At 39.5% G+C, this 18,252-nt stretch overlaps 1 protein-coding gene across 5 annotated transcripts in view; it reads right to left on the bottom strand.

Moving 5' to 3' along the window:
• IL33 (interleukin 33) overlaps positions 1-18,252 on the bottom strand; it is a 48,155-nt gene that overhangs the window by 5,382 nt on the left and 24,521 nt on the right. For 2 of the 5 annotated variants that reach the window (XM_011969879.1, XM_011969881.1), the window contains exons 2-4: positions 11,357-11,458; positions 1,956-2,081; positions 1,294-1,419 (exon numbers count right to left, since the gene is read on the bottom strand). In XM_011969879.1, the coding sequence (XP_011825269.1) occupies positions 1,294-1,419; positions 1,956-2,081; positions 11,357-11,447 (343 nt within the window). In that variant the 5' untranslated portion in view covers positions 11,448-11,458. Of the gene's footprint in view, positions 1-1,293; positions 1,420-1,955; positions 2,082-11,356; positions 11,463-16,092; positions 16,155-18,252 lie in introns of those variants that run through there. The other 3 variants (XM_011969880.1, XM_011969882.1, XM_011969884.1) reach the window with 3 other exon arrangements.

Below are 18,252 nucleotides of genomic sequence, written 5' to 3'. Positions count from 1 at the left end.
AAATGGAAACCAACAGACATTGCTTGAAGAAACCTTCACTTCATGACACCACGTGGTCTGGGGACTGTGGTAAAGAAGGAACTGTATTTTGATAGATATGGATAAATAAATGTTCATCTATAAAGTATGGAGTTACCCAGAAGTTTCTGACAGTCCTGGAGAATGTGGGTATGAACCCTGTTCTCTGGCTAAATAACAGGGACACTTAGTACAGTGCTCCTAACTTTTAAAAAGTGTCAAAATACACATAGAAAATGATAATATTTTTATAGCCTGCTGAGGTAAACTGGAGCAGATTTAGGGACTACCTATATGGGGCCTGGAAAAAAATAGTATACAAAATATTAAGGAAAATGTTACATACTGAATTTGTACATGAACTTCTAAAGTAAATGATTTAGAAATACTGAATGAGAAACTTCAGTGTTGCTTCTGGGAATTTAGGACATTTATAGCAGGAATAATGCTTGAAATGGCAACTGCAATTCCAGGAAAAGTTTTTTTTTTTTTTTTTTTCCTGAGACAGCTGCTCTTGTTGCCCAGGCGAGAGTGCCCTGGCATGATCTCGGCTCACTGCAACCTCTGTCAGGGTTCAAGCGATTCTTGTGCCTCAGCCTCACAAGTAGCTGGGATTATGGGTGCACATCACCATAACTGACTAATTTTTCTAGTTTTAGTAGAGACAGGGTTTCGCCATGTTGGCCAGGCTGGTGTTGAACTCCTAACCTCAGGTGATCTGTCAACCTCAGCTTCCCAAAGTGCTGGGATTACAGGTATAAGCCACCACGCCTGGTCAAGTTTTTTTTTTTTTAAATGATGATCTCCTCACTTCATGATAGTCATCATCAACTTGGAACCTTGTACAAGGATGTGATAAAATTTAAAACCATTGTAACTACTACTTAAAGTGTATAAAGTGTTAGAATTACATTTAAAAATACAATAGCTTTTTTCTTTAATGGTCAAAATGTTGAAATTTGGGGGGGGGAAATGTGTTTTTTTCCCAAAAGATAACATATTTTCACCAAAGCTAATGACCATGGGATTCCAATCCATAGCAAGTATTTCAAAATAATGATGGTGTGCTAACTAGAGAATGCCTGTGCATTATTAGAACAGCTCCCTTGTGCCACTTTGCATACTATTAGATGGGTACATCAGCTGCAAATGGGCAGAAGTTTCTGGTACACATTAAAGACACAGACTTGGGACTGCTACCTGGAGTAGCACTTTCCAGGGTCCTGTGTCACACCTCCCTCCCCACTCCCACGTCACTCCTGTAACCAGTCATACCTGTGATACTTGAATCATGAAGTGCTCTAGTATAGTTCGGGACCCCTGATATACCAAAGGCAAAGCACTCCACAGTAGACTGCTGTGGACAGGCAGCGAGTACCAGATGTCCTTTGTGCTTTCCACCTGCAGACCAGATGGGATTAGGGATGGACCATCAATCCCCACTCTGCACAAACACCCCTTTGAGAATTCCCAGTTAAGGTTGCTTGCTGAGAGTAGGGCTTGACTCCAGGGCTTTGGCCACTCCGTGGACCAAAGGGATTGATACCTCCTGGCACACTTATACCCCAGTAGAAGCACATTCATTAGAGATCAGGAGGAAGAAAACTAGTCACCCACAATCTCAACACCCAAAAGGTAAGCACTACTAACACTTAAGCCTACTTCCTTTAAATTAAAAAAATTCACTTAAAAATATTGTAAACATATTTATACATAGTTGTGTATCTTTTGTTTTCACTTAACATTATAACATAATCATTTCTGTCATGCAAATTCTTTGTATGCCCTTTTTAAAATAGCTAAAAACCAGTTCGTCATCCTTAATATTTTCTAAAAGGAACCTTGGAGTGAGGAAAAATAATTGCATATTTAGATGTGGTAAGCAAAGGCAAATAGATACCTACCACTATTGCCAGAGAATGTACGGTTCCCCTTACCTGTTTTCAGTGAAGGCCTTTTGGTGGTTTCTCTCCTAAAGTAACAGGCCTCCTTTTTTATCGTAAGGCCAGAGCGGAGCTTCGTAAAGTACACATGGCAAACTTCTTTGGCCTTCTGTTGGGATTCTAAACAATTGAAAAACTTGTGAGACTGTTACATTCCATTCATCTTTATCCTTTTACAAATCCTGAGTGTAGCAGACCCAGAAAGCAAGTACTGGTTCACAGTATCTTATCAGAAACCCTTAGGTCAGTTGTGTTTCAAAATTCAGAATTTTTTAGGTTTTAGGGTTGTAATACAGAGCATATACTATATATATGTAGCACCCCAGAAGAGAGGGGGGCAGCACCCCATAATAAAAATTAGTTAATTTTATGTTGAAACATAGGAAAATTTACACAAAGTGAAATAAAGACCTCATGTTAGTTCACATCAGGAGTTAACTAAGAAATGAGTTTAGGTCATATTTTGCTGTCAAATAAGTTCTGAAAAACTTTAGGTCTTTAGAAAAAAATTTTGGTTTTCAGAATTCCATATGAGGGAGTGCGAACCTGTATCCAACATATATCAACCTTTGCCTAATTGAGGGGGATCTTTTACTCATATGAAATGTGCAATCTTTTCTCCTTATCTAGAATACACCTTTAATAATTTTGGGGGGATTGCTGAAGTCTACGAAGGTTATTGATATTAAAATAACTACTGTTTACTAAGTGTCTACAGTGAGCCAAACACCGTGCTAATGATTTTACATATGTATCCATTTAATTCCTCATAATAATCTTGCAACATAGGCATTATTGTCCCCATTTTACAGATGATAATCTGAGGCTCTCAGGAGTCAGTCATGACACTTGCCCAAGATTACAGGGCTGGCGAGAAGTTGTGATTGAAGTGTGTCTAAAATCAAACCTATTCTTTCCATTACCATCCACTTACCGCCATCTAAGAAAATACTACACTACAATTTGAGGGACTAACAAAATGCAAATTCAAATTAAATCAGTTGAAGTAAAAAAGTTAATTGATTATTCAGTAATTATTTCATTTTGCTAAAGAAAAATCTAAGTCTCAAAAGGAAAATTAAATTTGCTACTTGGAAAATCATAAAAAATCTTTCAGAATCAGGTAGAAAAGAAAATTATAACACATGAGTCATAGGACCTCAATTTTTAACATTATGTAGTAAATGAATTATCAAGCAATTTATACAGTAAAGTCAAATTTCAATTAGTCACAGTAATTCAGAAAATAAAATAATTATTTGTGACTTTGGGATTCATTTTATGAATTAAAAATATTCTCCAGAGGATTTGCCTTCCTAAAATAATGCTTTTCAAAGATAAGTGGAAAAGCTTTTATTAGCTATTATTTTGAATTAATCCACATCTTGCCTCCAATTCAGATGAGTAGGTACCTTTAACTATCTTCAACTGATTTAACAAGGGCAGACCACTTAATTATATTCACACCCACTCTGGAACTCTTTACCATTGATTCTCAATTCAGAAATATCAACTGTGGCATCTTGTATTTATATTTTAGTGCTTTTACACTTACAAAGATAATTTATAAAGAAAACTAGTGCTAGAGCCAGCATTGTACTTATTCTCTTAGCAAGTAATTTAATGCAGTACTTTACTGACCCTTGTATTAATTCGTTTTCTGCTACTATCACAGAATACCATAGACTTGATAATTTATAAAGCAAAAAAATTTGTTGGCCAGGTGCTGTGACTCACACCTGTAATCCCAGCACTTTGGGAGGCTGAGGCGAGAAAATCGCTTGAGGCTAGGCATTCAAGACCAGCCTGGGCAACACAGTAAGACCCTGTCTCTACAAAAAATTAAAAAAAAAAATAGCTGGGCATGGTGGCCTGCTTCTGTAGTCTCAGCAACTTGGGAGGCTGAGACCAAAGGATTGCTTGACAAGCCTGGGAGTTTGAGGCTGTAGTGAGCTATAATCATGCCATGGCACTCCAGCCTGGGTGACAGAGTGCGACCCTGTCTCTTAAAAAAGAAAAAACAGAGAGAAAATTATTTATTACACTTCTGGAGGCAGGCAAATCCAAGAATATTGTGCAGGCATCTAGTGAGGATCATCTGATGGTGGAAGGCAGCAGTGAGTACATGAGTCAGAGAGGAAATCTGGCGAACTCACTTTTATAACAAACCCAGTGTCTTGATAACCAAACCACTCCCATGATAGCAGTAATCTGTTCATGATAGTGGAGTTCTCATGACCTAATTACATCTTAAAGATCCGACCTCTCCAGAGGTTGCAGTGAGCCGAGATAGTACCACTGCACTCCAGCCTAGCGACAGAGTGAGACTCTGTCAAAAAAAAAAAAAAAAAAAAAAAAAAAGATCTGACCTCTCAACACTGTTACAATGGTGATTAAATTTTAACATGAGTTTTGGTGGAAACATGCAAACCATAGCAACTATACCACATTGTCTTTTCAAAGCTAAAAGGCATAATATGATAACTGAAAGAATGCTCACTCCTTATATTCTTTATATTTTAGTCAGCATCACATGGGAACATGATAGGCATGCCAAATACTGAGTGTGAACTCTGGGGGAACAGGATATCAGTCTGGGTAGTTAAAAGTGAGGGTCACAATACTGAGGAAGTACTGAAGATGTAGAAGACTTTTGGAGATAAGAAGAGAGTTAAAGATACAGGTGTGAGGGCTAGCATCTAGTAGGACAAGCACTGGTTATAGTTCAAGGATGGAGGTTACTACATTTGAAGTATTGAAAACACTTTGCATCAGGAGAATTTTGAAGAACATATACTTTGGTGTTTTGGGAAGCTGAAAGTGTGAGGGTTGTGTTCTGGAGAGGAAAGTGTAAAGCTGGTATGGACATGTGGACTTTGCAGGAGAGAGCATTCCACTGGGGTCAAAGAGCCAGCTCAAATGTATATAAAGGCTGTTACCACTTTCTATGTTTCTATCCTGCCTGCTCCCTGAGGGCAATAGCTTAGTATGAATTTTAAGAAAATTCCCATAGCTAATTTCATCATAACAGCAGCATAAATCCCTCAGGGATTTCTGGTGAGTAAATAGGAAGGACCCTGGAAATCTTTCTATAATTCTGCCATTCAGAGAACAAGACTATGGCTGATAGAAACCACAGAGGTGAAGTACTCCATCTTTCATTTCTTCCCCAAGCACGGATTTTACCAAGGTGTCTTCCTACTGCTTACTACCCTTTACCTGTCTGTGGCAATGGACTCTCAGGACTACTTCTTTCTTTGAACCCCTCTTTCCTTATGCCATGTCACCAGTTTCCCTAGGTTCTTCTTGTTTCTCTCTGACTAGTGCACCTTGTCTCTTTGTTAGTTATCCCTCTTCTGTCTGCTCATAAATGTTGGTGTTCCTCAGGGTTTCAACTTTTTCTTCTTCTCTCACTCTAAAACTTTCTTCCTGGGCAATCATGCTTGCTTCAATGATTTCAATCACCTTTTTAGAGGCTGATGACTCCCCAGACTGTAACTCTATCTTTGGCCTTTTTCCTGAGCTTTCTATCGGTTGTTCTTTCTCCACAAGTCATTTTGACCCAGATACTTCAAAGCATCACTGTCTCTTTCTGTGTATATCTTGTGAATTCTGGATATCTCTACCTGGATGACCTACAGCTACCTTAAACTAAGATTCACTGGTCTTAGTCTCTTTTCTGCTGCCATAACAGAATACCATGGACTAAGTAATTTATAAAGAGAAGAGTTTTATTTGATGTCTGGTTCTGGAGGTTGGGAAGTCCAAGATTGAGGGGCTGTAGCTGATGAGGTCCTTCTTGCTGTGTCGTCACATGGTGGAAGGCATCACATGGTGAGAGTGCACATGAGGCAAAGAAAGGATGGGGACTGAACTTCATCATTTTTATCAGAAACCCAATCCTGCAGTAACTAACTCACTCCCACGACAATGGCATTAATCCATTAATGAAGGCAGAGCCCTTATAATCTAATCACCTCTTAAAGGTCCCACCTCTCTTCTTCTTCTTTTTTTTTTTTTTTTTTTTTTTGAGATGGAGCCTTGCTCTGTTGACAGACTGGAGTACAGTGGTGCAATCTTGGCTCACTGCAACCTCTGCTTCCTGGGTTCCAGCGATTCTCCTGCCTCAGCCTCCCGAGTAGCTGGGACTACAGGGGTGTGCCACCATGCCCAGCTAATTTTTATATTTTTAGGGGAGACGGGGTTTCACCATGTTGGCAAGGATGGTCTCAATCTCTTGACCTTGTGATCCACCCGCTTTGGCCTCCCAAAGTGCTGGGATTACAGGCATAAGCCACCGCACCCGGCCGGTTCCACCTCTTAATACTATCACAATGATAATTAAATTTCTACATGAGTTTTGGTGGGGACATTCAAACCATAGCAGTACTTACAATAAAAAATTTCTTTTTCTTTTTCTACCCCCAATATATTTCTCCTGAATTGCCTATCTTGAGAAATAGTAGAACTATCTATCATTATCCACCCATTTCTTTCTTTTTTTTTTTTTTTTGGAGATGGAGTCTCGCTCTGTCGCCCAGGCTGGAGTGCAGTGGCGCGATCTCGGCTCACTGCAAGCTCCTGCCTCCCGAGTAGCTGGGACTACAGGCACCTGCCACCCTGCCTGGCTAATTTTTTGTATTTTTAGTAGAGACGGGGTTTCACCGTGTTAGCCAGGATGGTCTTGATCTCCTGACCTTGTGATCCGCCTGCCTCGGCCTCTTAAAGTGCTGGGATTACAGGCGTGAGCCACCACGCCTGGCCTCTACCCATTTCTTTAATAAAAAAGCTGAGAATCATTTATTTTTCCTTCTTTCCATTCTTACAATTCATTCAATCTGTCATTAAGTCTTTTTGATTTCACCTTCTGAATATATCTAAAATCTAGTCTGTCCTCTCTATTCTGTTGTCTTAGGTCACGCCTTGATCATTAGTCCCTTAGATTAATGCGGTAGACCTCTAACCAGTTTCTGTTTCTACTCTTGCCTCCTCACTTTATCATCACACTACTATCATCACACTTCACCAATGTGATATCTGTAAAGTAAAAATATTTTATCATTCCTCAGTTCAACATTTTCAATGATTCCCTACTGTCTACAGGATAAAGTCAAATCTCCTTTACTGTAGCAGAAGATCTTCTATGGATAGACTCAAACTAAAGGGGTTGATCTCTACTCAGTTCTAGCTAACTATTGCCATGTAACATATGGACCCAGTGTTTCTAGATCTTTGGATTTTTTAGAGAAACTATACACATTTAGATTTTCATTTAAAATATCCTATTTTTAAAAAATTGACTCAATTAGAAAATATCAATAACACTGTTCAGTCCTTATAAAATACTCCTGCTGGATGGATCTATCCCAAGGCTCCCATATTGTGACCTCTGGCTAGATCCATGAATGAAGACGGCTGGATTTTTAGGGAAGAGAAAGTGTTGACAGATGTGGAGGGGAGAAAGTGGGAGAAGAGAAAAGCCTGACCCTGGGAAGTAGCTTCCTGTAAACTGGGAAGGGAAGGGTTGTGAGAGAGGCTTTCCTCCAGGCCATGAAGTCCTGTACCCTGTTGACATTAGAGGCAAAATGCCCTGGGGGTGATCACAATGTGGGACTGACTGTGGGGACACCTGCAGTGGTTGGCTACCAAGTTTTGTGGCATTGTGAACTGTGACTTGTGTCAGATCCTGGCAGCTAAAGAGAAGAGAAGGCATTAAATGTGCTTTCTTGCCTTGTTTCTTGGGATCTTAGAGAAGAAGCTTATTTAGAAAAAGAAGATATGACACATCTTTTGCATTTTGAGTTGAGAATCAGTTTACACCTGTCACATACCCCAGAGATATCTGTTAGATTTTTCACCTGTATTGTTTAAATAATCACAGTTTTAGTGCAGTAGCTCTATCCCACTCGCCCCCATCTGTGAGTTTACTTTCCATGATTTCAGTTGCCCACAGTGAAATACAGTAAGATATTTTGAGAGAGAGAGAGAGAGAGAGAGAGAGCAGACATTCACATTGTTTTCATTATGGTATGTTGTTCTAATTGCTCTACTTTTTTATTAGTTATTGTTAATTTCTTATTGTGCCTAACTTATAAATTAAACATTATCATGGGTATGTATCTGTAGGAAAAAACATAGTATATGTAGGGTTAGGTACTATCCATTGTTTAGGTATCTGTTGGGTGTCTTGGTACATATTCCCTGCAATCCAAAATTGGTTGGTAGAAGTACCTACTGTCAGTACCATCAGTAGATTTACTTATCACATGGTAAGTGGAATGTCACTTAGGGCACAGGTAAATTATTTATAGGACTTTTCTTAACAAAGATCATTAAAATTTAGGCCTAAATGAAAGCCTTGCCCCAAAGACATTCCAAAAAGATCAAAAGGCACAGAAGTTTTAGTTTGAGAAGAATGTGTGGCCAATAGTGTGGTGATATTATAAAACAGTGAATTCAGAACTATTATAGATTGGGCACCTTGAGGTCAATCCCACCACAATTGCACAGACGAACTCAATTGTGTCCCAGTGCACAAGTGAGTCCAGCTATTGATAGTGACTTAACAGAAAGTTTAGACGAACATAAGCACAAAAAATTACAGTCTTTCTACCCTTGGGAATGGGGAGAAAAAGGAATCTCTACTCCAATACCAAAAATAATAAGTCCTGTTTCTGGCCCTGAACATCCAGAATTATGGAGGCATACTGTGGCCTCATACTGCATTAGAATTTGGTCTGGAAATCAAGCTATAGAAACAAGAGATCAAGAGATCGTAAGCCATTTTATACTATCGACCTAAATTCCAGTCTAACAGTTCGTTTGCAAAGTTGTATAAAGCCCCCTTATATTCTAGTTCTAGGAAATATAGTTATTAAACCAGACTTCCAAACTACAACCTGTGAAAATTGCAGATTGTTTACTTGCATTGAATCGACTTTCAATTAGCAACACTGTATTCTGCTAATGAGAGCAAGAGAAGGCGTGTGGATCCCTGTGTCCATGGACCAACCGTGGGAGGCCTTGCCATCCATCCATATTTTACTGAAGTATTAAAAGCCATTTTAAATAGATCCAAAAGATTCATTTTTACTTTAATTTCAATGATTATGGGATTAATTGCAGCCACAGCTACGGCCGCTGTGGCAGGAGTTGCATTGCACTCTTCCGTTCAGGCAGTAAACTTTGTTAATGACTGGCAAAAGAATTCTACAAGATTGTGGAATTCACAATCTGGTATTGATCGAAAATTGGCAAATCAAATTAATGTTCTTAGATAAACTGTCATTTGGATGGGAGATAGGCTCATGATCTTAGAACATCATTTCCAGTTACAGTGTGACTGGAATATGTCAGATTTTTGTATTACACCCCGAGTTTATAATGAGTCTGAGCATTACTGGGACATGGTTAGATGCCATCTACAGAGAAGAGAACAAATTTTTGAAGCATCAAAAGCCATTTAAATTTGGTACCAGGAACTGAGACAATCGCGGGAGTTGCTGACGGCCTCGCAAATCTTAACCCTGTCACTTGGGTTAAGACCATTGAAAGTACTACTATTATAAATTTCATATTAATCCTTGTGTGCCTGTTCTGTCTGTTGTTAGTCTGCAGGTGTACTTAGCAGCTCCGAAGAAACAGCTAAGAATGGGCCATGGTGACGATGGCGGTTTTGTCGAAAAGCAAAGGGGGAAATGTGGGGAAAAGAAAGAGATATCAGACTGTTACTGTGTCTATGTAGAAAGAAGTAGACATAAAAGACTCCATTTTGTTCTGTACTAAGAGAGATTCTTCTGCCTTGAGATGCTGTTAATCTGTAACCCTAGCCCCAACCCTGTGCTTGCAGAGACATGTGCTGTGTTGACACAAGGTTTAATGGATTTAGGGCTGTGCAGGATGTGCTTTGTTAAAAAAGGGCTTGAAGGCAGTATGCTTGGCAAAAGTCATCACAGTTCTCTAAATACACTGCTGAAGGCTGCAGGGACCTCTGCCTAGGAAAGCCAGGTATTGTCCAAGGTTTCTCCCCATGTGATAGCCTGAGTTATGGCCTCGTGGGAAGGGAAATGCCTGACCGTCCCCCAGCCCGACAGCTGTAAAGGGTCTCTGCTGAGGAGGATTAGTGAAAGAGGAAAGCCGCTTTGCAGTTGAGATAAGAGGAAAGCATCTGTCTCCTGCTTGTCCCTGGGAATGGAACGTCTCGGTATAAAACCTGATCGTACATTTTATTTATTGAGATAAGAGAAAACCGCCTTATGGCTAGAGGTAAGACATGCTGGCGGCAATACTGCTCTTGAATACACCGAGATGTTTGTGTAATGTCAAACATAAACCTGGCCTACCTGCACATCAAGGCATAGCACCTACCCTTAAACTTATTTATGACAGAGAGATCTTTGCTCACATGTTTTCCTGCTGACCCTCTCCCCACCATTACCCTATAGTCCTGCCACATTCCCCTCTGCGGGATGGTAGAGATAGTGATCAATAAATACTGAGTGAACTCAGAGACCAGTGCCAGCACGGGTCCTCTGTATGCTGAGTGCCAGTCCCCTGGGCCCACTGTTCTCTCTCTATAGTTTGTCTCCGTGTCTTATTTCTTTTTTCAGTCTCTTGTCCCACCTGACGAAAAATGCCCACAGGTGTGGAGGGGCTGGCCCCCTTCATGTTTCATTTGGTGAATCTCATTTTTTCTGAAATAGACAATGCTGATGGTAGTTCTGTTTAGAAATAACTCCAAGAACAGTTTTTATATTCTGTTTTTGCATTGAAAATCAGATTTGCTTCTGCTTCAAAGAGATATTTATGTAAAATTAAATAAGGACTGGCAGCAAGCTGCACTTTTTTTTTCTAAATGGGAAAAGGGTTAAATTACCCAGCTTCAGGTATATTTTTATGGCAACACAAATTGACTAAGATGATTATTCAAATATCTTCATCTGTTATTCTCTTCTTCATCAGTAGTTGCAAGTTAAGACCACATGCCTGATATCACCAAAGGTCTTAATGAATATTTGTTGAATAAAAGTGGACCTGCTTAAAATTTTGCTAGTTTATCAGGGAAAAGGTTTTGGGGGTTTGGCGGCAGGACATGTGTGGAGCAAGAAATGGTTGATATAAAAGGCTATAACTAAATGTATCATTATTCACAGGTGCAGATTATCTCAGCTATTCCTGCCCGGTGATGTATCAGATATGCCAAAGTTGGCTATATATGGTCTGTTCAAAACCAGTCTGCTGTATTATATCCTTATGTGCCATCCCTTTTTATTTCAGTTCTTCTATTCTTAGTAGATTTTGATAAGAGAGCATGTATAAACATTGGAGTAGTAAACATTTGATAACAGATAAAAATGTGTGTAAAACATTCAGAGATAAGTAACTTAAGTCCTTACTTCCCAGCTTGAAACACAAGGCTTTGCTTGCTGTGTTCTTCCGCTTTGCTGTGGAAATTTTGTTGGTTGAATACTTCATTTTAGGCTTCATTTTTCAGGCTTCTGTTGGATTAAAATATAATATTAGTTCATTTGTCTCAACTTAAAAACAAACAGGAACAACTGTGGCTAGCTTACTACCAAATTGGTAACATAAACATATAGAGGAAATAATTATTTCAGTAAAGTTTGAACATAGTATTCTAACTATGCATTCATGCTAGGATATGGTACTCTGCACTGCATAATGAGGCTTTGGTCAATGGACTGCATATACAATGGTAGTCTCACAAGATTATAATGGAGCTGATAAATTCTTATCACCTAGTGGTATTGTAGTCATTGTAACATCCTAGAACAATTCATTACTTGCGTGTTTGTGGTGATGGTGGTGTAAACAAACCCACTGCACTGCCAGTTGTATAAAAGTGTAGCACATACAATCATGCGTAGTATATAATACTTGATAACAAATGACTATGTTACTGGTTTATGTATTTGCTATACTATACTTTTTATCATTATTGTAGATTGTGTTCCTTCTATTTATAAAAAAATCAGTTAATTGTAAAGCAGCCTCCTGCAGGTCTGTCAAAAAGGTATTCCAGAAGAAGACATTGTTATAGGAAATGACAGCTCCATGCATGTTATTGCCCCTGAAGAACTTCCAGTAGGACAAGATATGGAAGCGAAAGACAGTGGTATTAATAATCCTGACCCTGTGTAGGCCTAGACTAGGGTGTGTGTATTTGTGTCTTAGATTTTAAGGAAAAAACATAAAAAGTAAAAAATTAAAATTAAAAATTTCAAAAATGGAAAAAAGCTTATAGAAGAAGGGTATAAAGGAAGACATTTTTGTACAGCTGTACGATGTTTGTGTTTTAAGCTAAGTGTTATTATAAGAGTCAAAACGTTAAAAAACTTAAAAGTTTATAAAGTAAAAAAGTTATAGTAAGCAAGATTAATTTATTATGGAAAAAAGGAAACGATTTCAAATAAATTTAGCTTAACCTAAGTGTACAGTGGTCATAAAGTCGATAGTCATGCTCAGTAATGACCTAGGCCTTCACATTGACTCACTACTTACTCATTGACTCACCTAGACTAATTTTCCATCCCGCAAGCTCCATTCATGGTTAAGTGCCCAATACAAGTGTACCATTTTTTAATCTTCATACCATATTTTTACTTTACTTTTTCTGTGTTTAGGTATGTTTAGATACACAAATACTGCTGTGTTAGAATTGACATTTTATAATCTATTCTCTCTGAAGCCTGCAACCTGAAGGCGTTCTCTGCAAATAAGAACTTTGGTTTCCACAATCCTTTATTTTAACCCAGACATTCCTTTTTATTGATCCCAGTTGACTATAGCCTTTTATTCCTTACCCATCTCCCAGCTGAACCCCTCCATCCCCTGCTTCAAGTTATCCCACCCTTTCTGGACCAAATGAATGTATTTATTAAATGTATTTGATTGAAGTCTCATGTCTCACTAAAATGCATAAAACCAAGCTGCACACCGACCACTTTGAGTACCTGTTCTCAGGATCTCCTGAGGGCTTTGTCACAGGCCATGGTCATTCATATTTGGCTCAGAATAAATCTCTTCAACTATTTTCACAAAGTTTCACTCTTTTTGTAGACAGTGGAAATATTGGTACTGCAATTCTGAGACTGTTTTCTTATACTTTAGTATAGAGGAAATAAGTAGATATATTATGTTACATGGTTTTGACTGTAGGGGAAAGGAGATACAAACATAAAAGAAGTCATGAGAAAACCTATGGAATGTTAAATTTGAGTCAGCAATATCAGTGTGCCCACATCTTAGTTTCTTAATACTTTCTGCACTGAAAGGAACAGCGGCTCCAGATCTGGAGCTGTAAAATAGTGGTGAACATGGAACATCCTGCTACAAAGCAGAGTCACTAAAAAACTAGTGAGATTGTGTCAGAAGCATATACACAAGCCACCAGGAAAAATCTCCTCCTGGCCAAACTTGATACAATTTAAGGATCAAAAAGAATAATGGTGATAATTGACCATAAAGCATTTAAAGAAACCCACAAGTTCATAGCATTTCTCAGGAATTGAATGAATAGGGAGGGGTCTAGTCATTACAGAAGGAATGATAGCATTGAAACTGGCCTCATTGGGGTGCCACCTGGAGTTCTTGGTCTAATGACTGAGGAAATCAAGGAAGGTGGACACACCAAGGGTGAGGTTAGAGCAGAAGTTTAATAAACAAAAGAAGGAGAGAAAGCTCTCTGCTGCAGAGAGGGGTCCTGAGTAAGGGTTGCTGTTCTATAGTGGAATATAAGGGTTTTTATAAATGAGCTAGTGGGGAAGGGGTGCTTTATTTACATAAGATGTGAAAAACTGGTTAGGACTAGGTGTGTCATTTTCAGAAGGCATGAATTCCTGACAACAACACCCACCCTGTCCTTCCAGTGTGGTGTGTATGTGGGCTCATAGCCTAAGTTACTTCATGTTGTTTGACTTCCCTTACTGCACATGTGTTGGGGGTAAAATCCTCCATTGTGGACATACCTAGCTCAGTGTAACTCCTCTGTGTAGCTATAGGCATGTTCCAAGCATGCCTTCCTAAGCAAGCTTCCTTTTTTGAATATATCCAAAGAAGGAAAGGAATGTGTTCACTGAGGCCAACTGAATGTATATGAAATTTGCTGATTACACAGAAGGCAGGCACTCTTTTGTACCGGGGCTTGCTTCGTTATCTATGTTTGTGGCTTGATCTATTTGCCTAGCTGGTTTCTTCTTTCTTTCTGTCTCAGAATCAGACAAAACACCATCTTGCAACCCCCAATTTAATATTTGATTCAAGCAAGGGACATCAATTGATATGAAACCTTGATGGTCAAGCTGGGTCACTGTATCATACTGAAAAAATATGGAGTTCTGTATCATAAATTGAAGAAAACTCCATATTCTCTTAGTATGGTTCTACAGTCTGGCTTCAGCATTAGGGTATGACACTGTGCTGTGGTTTGTGGAGGGAGCAGGACTTCTTCTCCAGTCTTAAACTCTCTGACATTGCCTGCAATTCTATCAATAATTATTGCTTCTTCTTTTTAAGTATTGGCCTCTTGTTTTGCTACACTACAAACCAAACAAACAAACCAAATTATGCCAGCAGTGGTTACAGTGTAAATCCCTTACGAACTTCATATGAACAATCTCTTCTAGCAGTTAAAAGAAGAGCATTGAGTTCTTGGGTTAGAGGACTCATTAGAAGGTAAACTTTATGCACCCTTATTTTGTTCCTGGACAAACTTGTGGAGGCTGAAACTCCAAATGATCTTGTCTAGGTAGAACTGCTATAACCTTATGTGCATGCTACCTATTTATATCCAGTCCCATGGGCAAAATCCTCGATGGTCAGCCAGTTAAAGACTACCTATTCTGCCCCTCAATTTTCTGCCATGGGAGTAAATGTTGTGCTCACACAGCTTGAAGACTTCACATCAACCCTTATTTTCTTCCTCTGATTCTCCCACCTTTGTTGGTCAAGAGTGCTTAGAAACAGAGGATCTTACATATCATTTTACTGAGCCCCTAACTTACAGATCAGTAGACTGAAACTTTAAAGAATAAGTGCCTTGCCCAGGATTATGAAACAGAACCAGGAACAAAATCTAGCCTCCTGACTTCCATCTTGATGCCAGTACTTCCCCATCCTGTCTGCCTCTGTTCTTTCTCCCTTTCCTGTTCAAAATAGGAAGAAAATAATCAGAACCGGGAATTTAACTCCAAACACTCAGCCTTTCTTATACACAAAGCAATTGTCCAACTTCTTTGAAATAATAAGTTTCTGAATATGGTTGTTAATTTGTAATCACACATTTGGAATAATAAGATAGGGAATCCAATTGTAGTTACATTTTAAGTTGTACATAAAATAATTTAAATAGTAACCTACACAGAGTAGATAATGAAGTAACACTTTACTAACATAAAAACTGCATTGCCTTGATGTTGTTTGTTTTCTCTTCTACCCAAGGATACTTACATCCTAGAAAAAACAATTCCTGGTCATTAAAAAAGTTACTTTTTCTTTTGTTATAATCTTAGAATATTTTAATAAAAAGAAGTTACATTCAAATAAATATGGGAAACGTTCCAATCTACATTCTATCTCTAGGAGAGTCAGACTCATGTTAGCATAGAAAAGGTGTTGATAGTCCTTTATTGAAGAATCATGGGTACCTTTGTTTAACTATTGTTTTCAGTAGTTATTTGATCTCATAACCTTTTTCTCCCCTCTAATCACCCTCATGGACTAGTTTGAGAGAATGCACTTGGAAGAACTTTGCCATAAACCAGTATTGGCTTGCATAATTGAGCAAGATAGAGAAGCTGAAAATACCACATTTACAATGGAGTCATTGACACAGAGAAAGTCAACACCCTTTATAGAACTGCATGATAAGTCAAAAGCATAGTATTTTCAAATCCTATTCTGAAAAAGTATTTTCTTCAAATAACCTGCAAATTCTTTGCCTTGATCACTGTTTTCACCATTTTTTTCCAGACTAAAATTTACTCATTACTCTCCTATTTTTATGTCAGAAATATTTCAGAACATATGGCAATGGAAACATCACTGGTTCTTTTTTGCTGCTATTCCCAGTGATATACAGTAAATATCCCTGCACACTGGTTATGATACTCACCTAAGTTATAAAGTGCTGGTCTCAGATGATGTGGTTTCCTGTAGTCAGCATTTGTAGTATTTAAGGCAGTTACATCCCAGTACTACTTATATAGACACACACATGGATTAAGCAACATTGGATGACAGCATTTGATGTATGAGGCAATGCAGATGGAGCTACTTAAATGCATTAGAACATGTGGGAGCTTATCTTTTTCCTACCATCAGATCCTAAACAGAGATTATTTTAGCTGCAGCACTTTCATTTTATTTTATTTTATTTTTGAGACAGAGTCTCGTTCTGCTGCCCAGGCTGGAAATGTGTAAATGAGAGGAAAGTGTATGTGTGGTAGACCCTGACATTCTTTTTTCTATGTAAAAAATTAGGAGGACAGTTCCAAGATGGCCAAATAGGAACAGCTCCAGGCCACAGCTCCCAGCATGAGCAACGCAGAAGATGAGTGATTTCTGCATTTCCAACTGAGGTACCAGGTTCATCTCACTGGGGTGTGTCGGACAGTGGGTGCCAGACAGTGGGTGCAGCCCACCAAGCAAGAGCCAAAGCAGGGCAAGGCATCGCCTCACCCAGGAAGCGCAAGCGGTAAGGGAATTCCCTTTCCTAGTCAAGGGAAACCATAACACACAGCACCTGGAAAATCGGGTCACTCACACCCTAATACTGTGCTTTTCTAGGGTTTTAGCAAACGGCGCACCAGGAGATTATATCCCGCACCTGGCTCAGAGGTCCCACGCCCACGGGGCCTCCCTCATTGCTAGCACAGCAGTCTGAGATCTAACTGCAAGGCTGCAGTGAGGCTGGGGGAGGGGTGCCTGCCATTGCTAAGGCTTGAGTAGGTAATCAAAGCCACCAGGAAGCTCCAACTGTGTGGAGCCCACCACAGCTCAAGGAGGCCTGCCTGCCTCTGTAGACTCCACCTCTGGGGTCAGGGCATAGCCAAACAAAAGGCAGCAGAAACCTCTGCAGATTTAAATGTCCCTGTCTGACAGCTTTGAAGAGAGTAGCGGTTCTCCCACCACAGAGTTTGAGATCTGAGAATGGACAGACTGTCTCCTCAAATGGGTCCCTGACCCCAAGTAACCTAACAGGGAGGCACCCACCAGTAGGGGCAGGCTGACACCTGACACGGCCAGGTACACCTCTGAGACAAAGCTTCCAGAGGAACCATCAGGCCGCAACAATTGCTGTTCAGCAATATTCACTCTTCTGCAACCTCCACTGCAACCTACCCAGGCAAATAGGGTCTGAGTGGACCTCCAGCAAACTCCAAGAGACCTGCAGCTGAGGGTCCTGACTGTTAGAAGGAAAACTAACAAACAGAAAGGACATCCACACCAAAACCCGATCTGTACATCACCATCATCAAAGACCAAAGGTAGATAAAACCACAAAGATGGGGAAAAAACAGAGCAGAAAAGCTGAAAATTCTAAAATTCAGAGTGCCTCTCCCCCTCCAAAGGAATGCAGCTCCTTGCCAGCAGTGGAACAAAGCTGGACAGAGAATGACTTTGACGAGAGAAGAAGGCTTCAGATGATCAAACTTCTCCAAGCTAAAGGAGGAAGTTCAAACTCATCGCAAAGAAGCTAAAAACCTTGAAAAGAGATTAGATGAATGGCTGACTAGAATAACCAATGTAAAGAAGTCCTTAAATGACCTGACAGAGCTGAAAACCATGGCATGAGAACTACATGACAAATGCACAAGCTTCAGTAACCGATTCGATCAACTGGAAGAAAGGATATCAGTGATTGGAGATCAGATGAATGAAATGAAGCAGAAGAGAAGTTTTGAGAAAAAAGAGTAAAAAGAAACGAGCAAAGCCTTCAAGAAATAAGGCACTATGTGAAAAGATCAAATCTGCATCTGATCGGTGTACCTGAAAGTGACAAGGAGAATGGAACCAAGTTGGAAAACACTCCGCAGGATATTATCCAGGAGAACTTCTGCAACCTAGCAAGGCAGGCCAACATTCAACTTCAGGAAATACAGAGAATGCCACAAAGATACTCCTTGAGAAGAGCAACTCCAAGACACATAATTGTCAGATTCACCAAAGTTGAAATGAAGGAAAAAATGTTAAGGGTAGCCAGAGAGAAAGATCGGGTTGCCCACAAAGGGAAGCACATCAGATTAACAGTGGATCTCTTGGCAGAAACTCT

The sequence above is a fragment of the Mandrillus leucophaeus genome, unplaced genomic scaffold, assembly GCF_000951045.1.
Source record: "Mandrillus leucophaeus isolate KB7577 unplaced genomic scaffold, Mleu.le_1.0 Scaffold92, whole genome shotgun sequence".
NCBI lineage: Eukaryota > Metazoa > Chordata > Mammalia > Primates > Cercopithecidae > Mandrillus > Mandrillus leucophaeus.
This window is presented reverse-complemented; position numbering and strand designations above follow the sequence as displayed.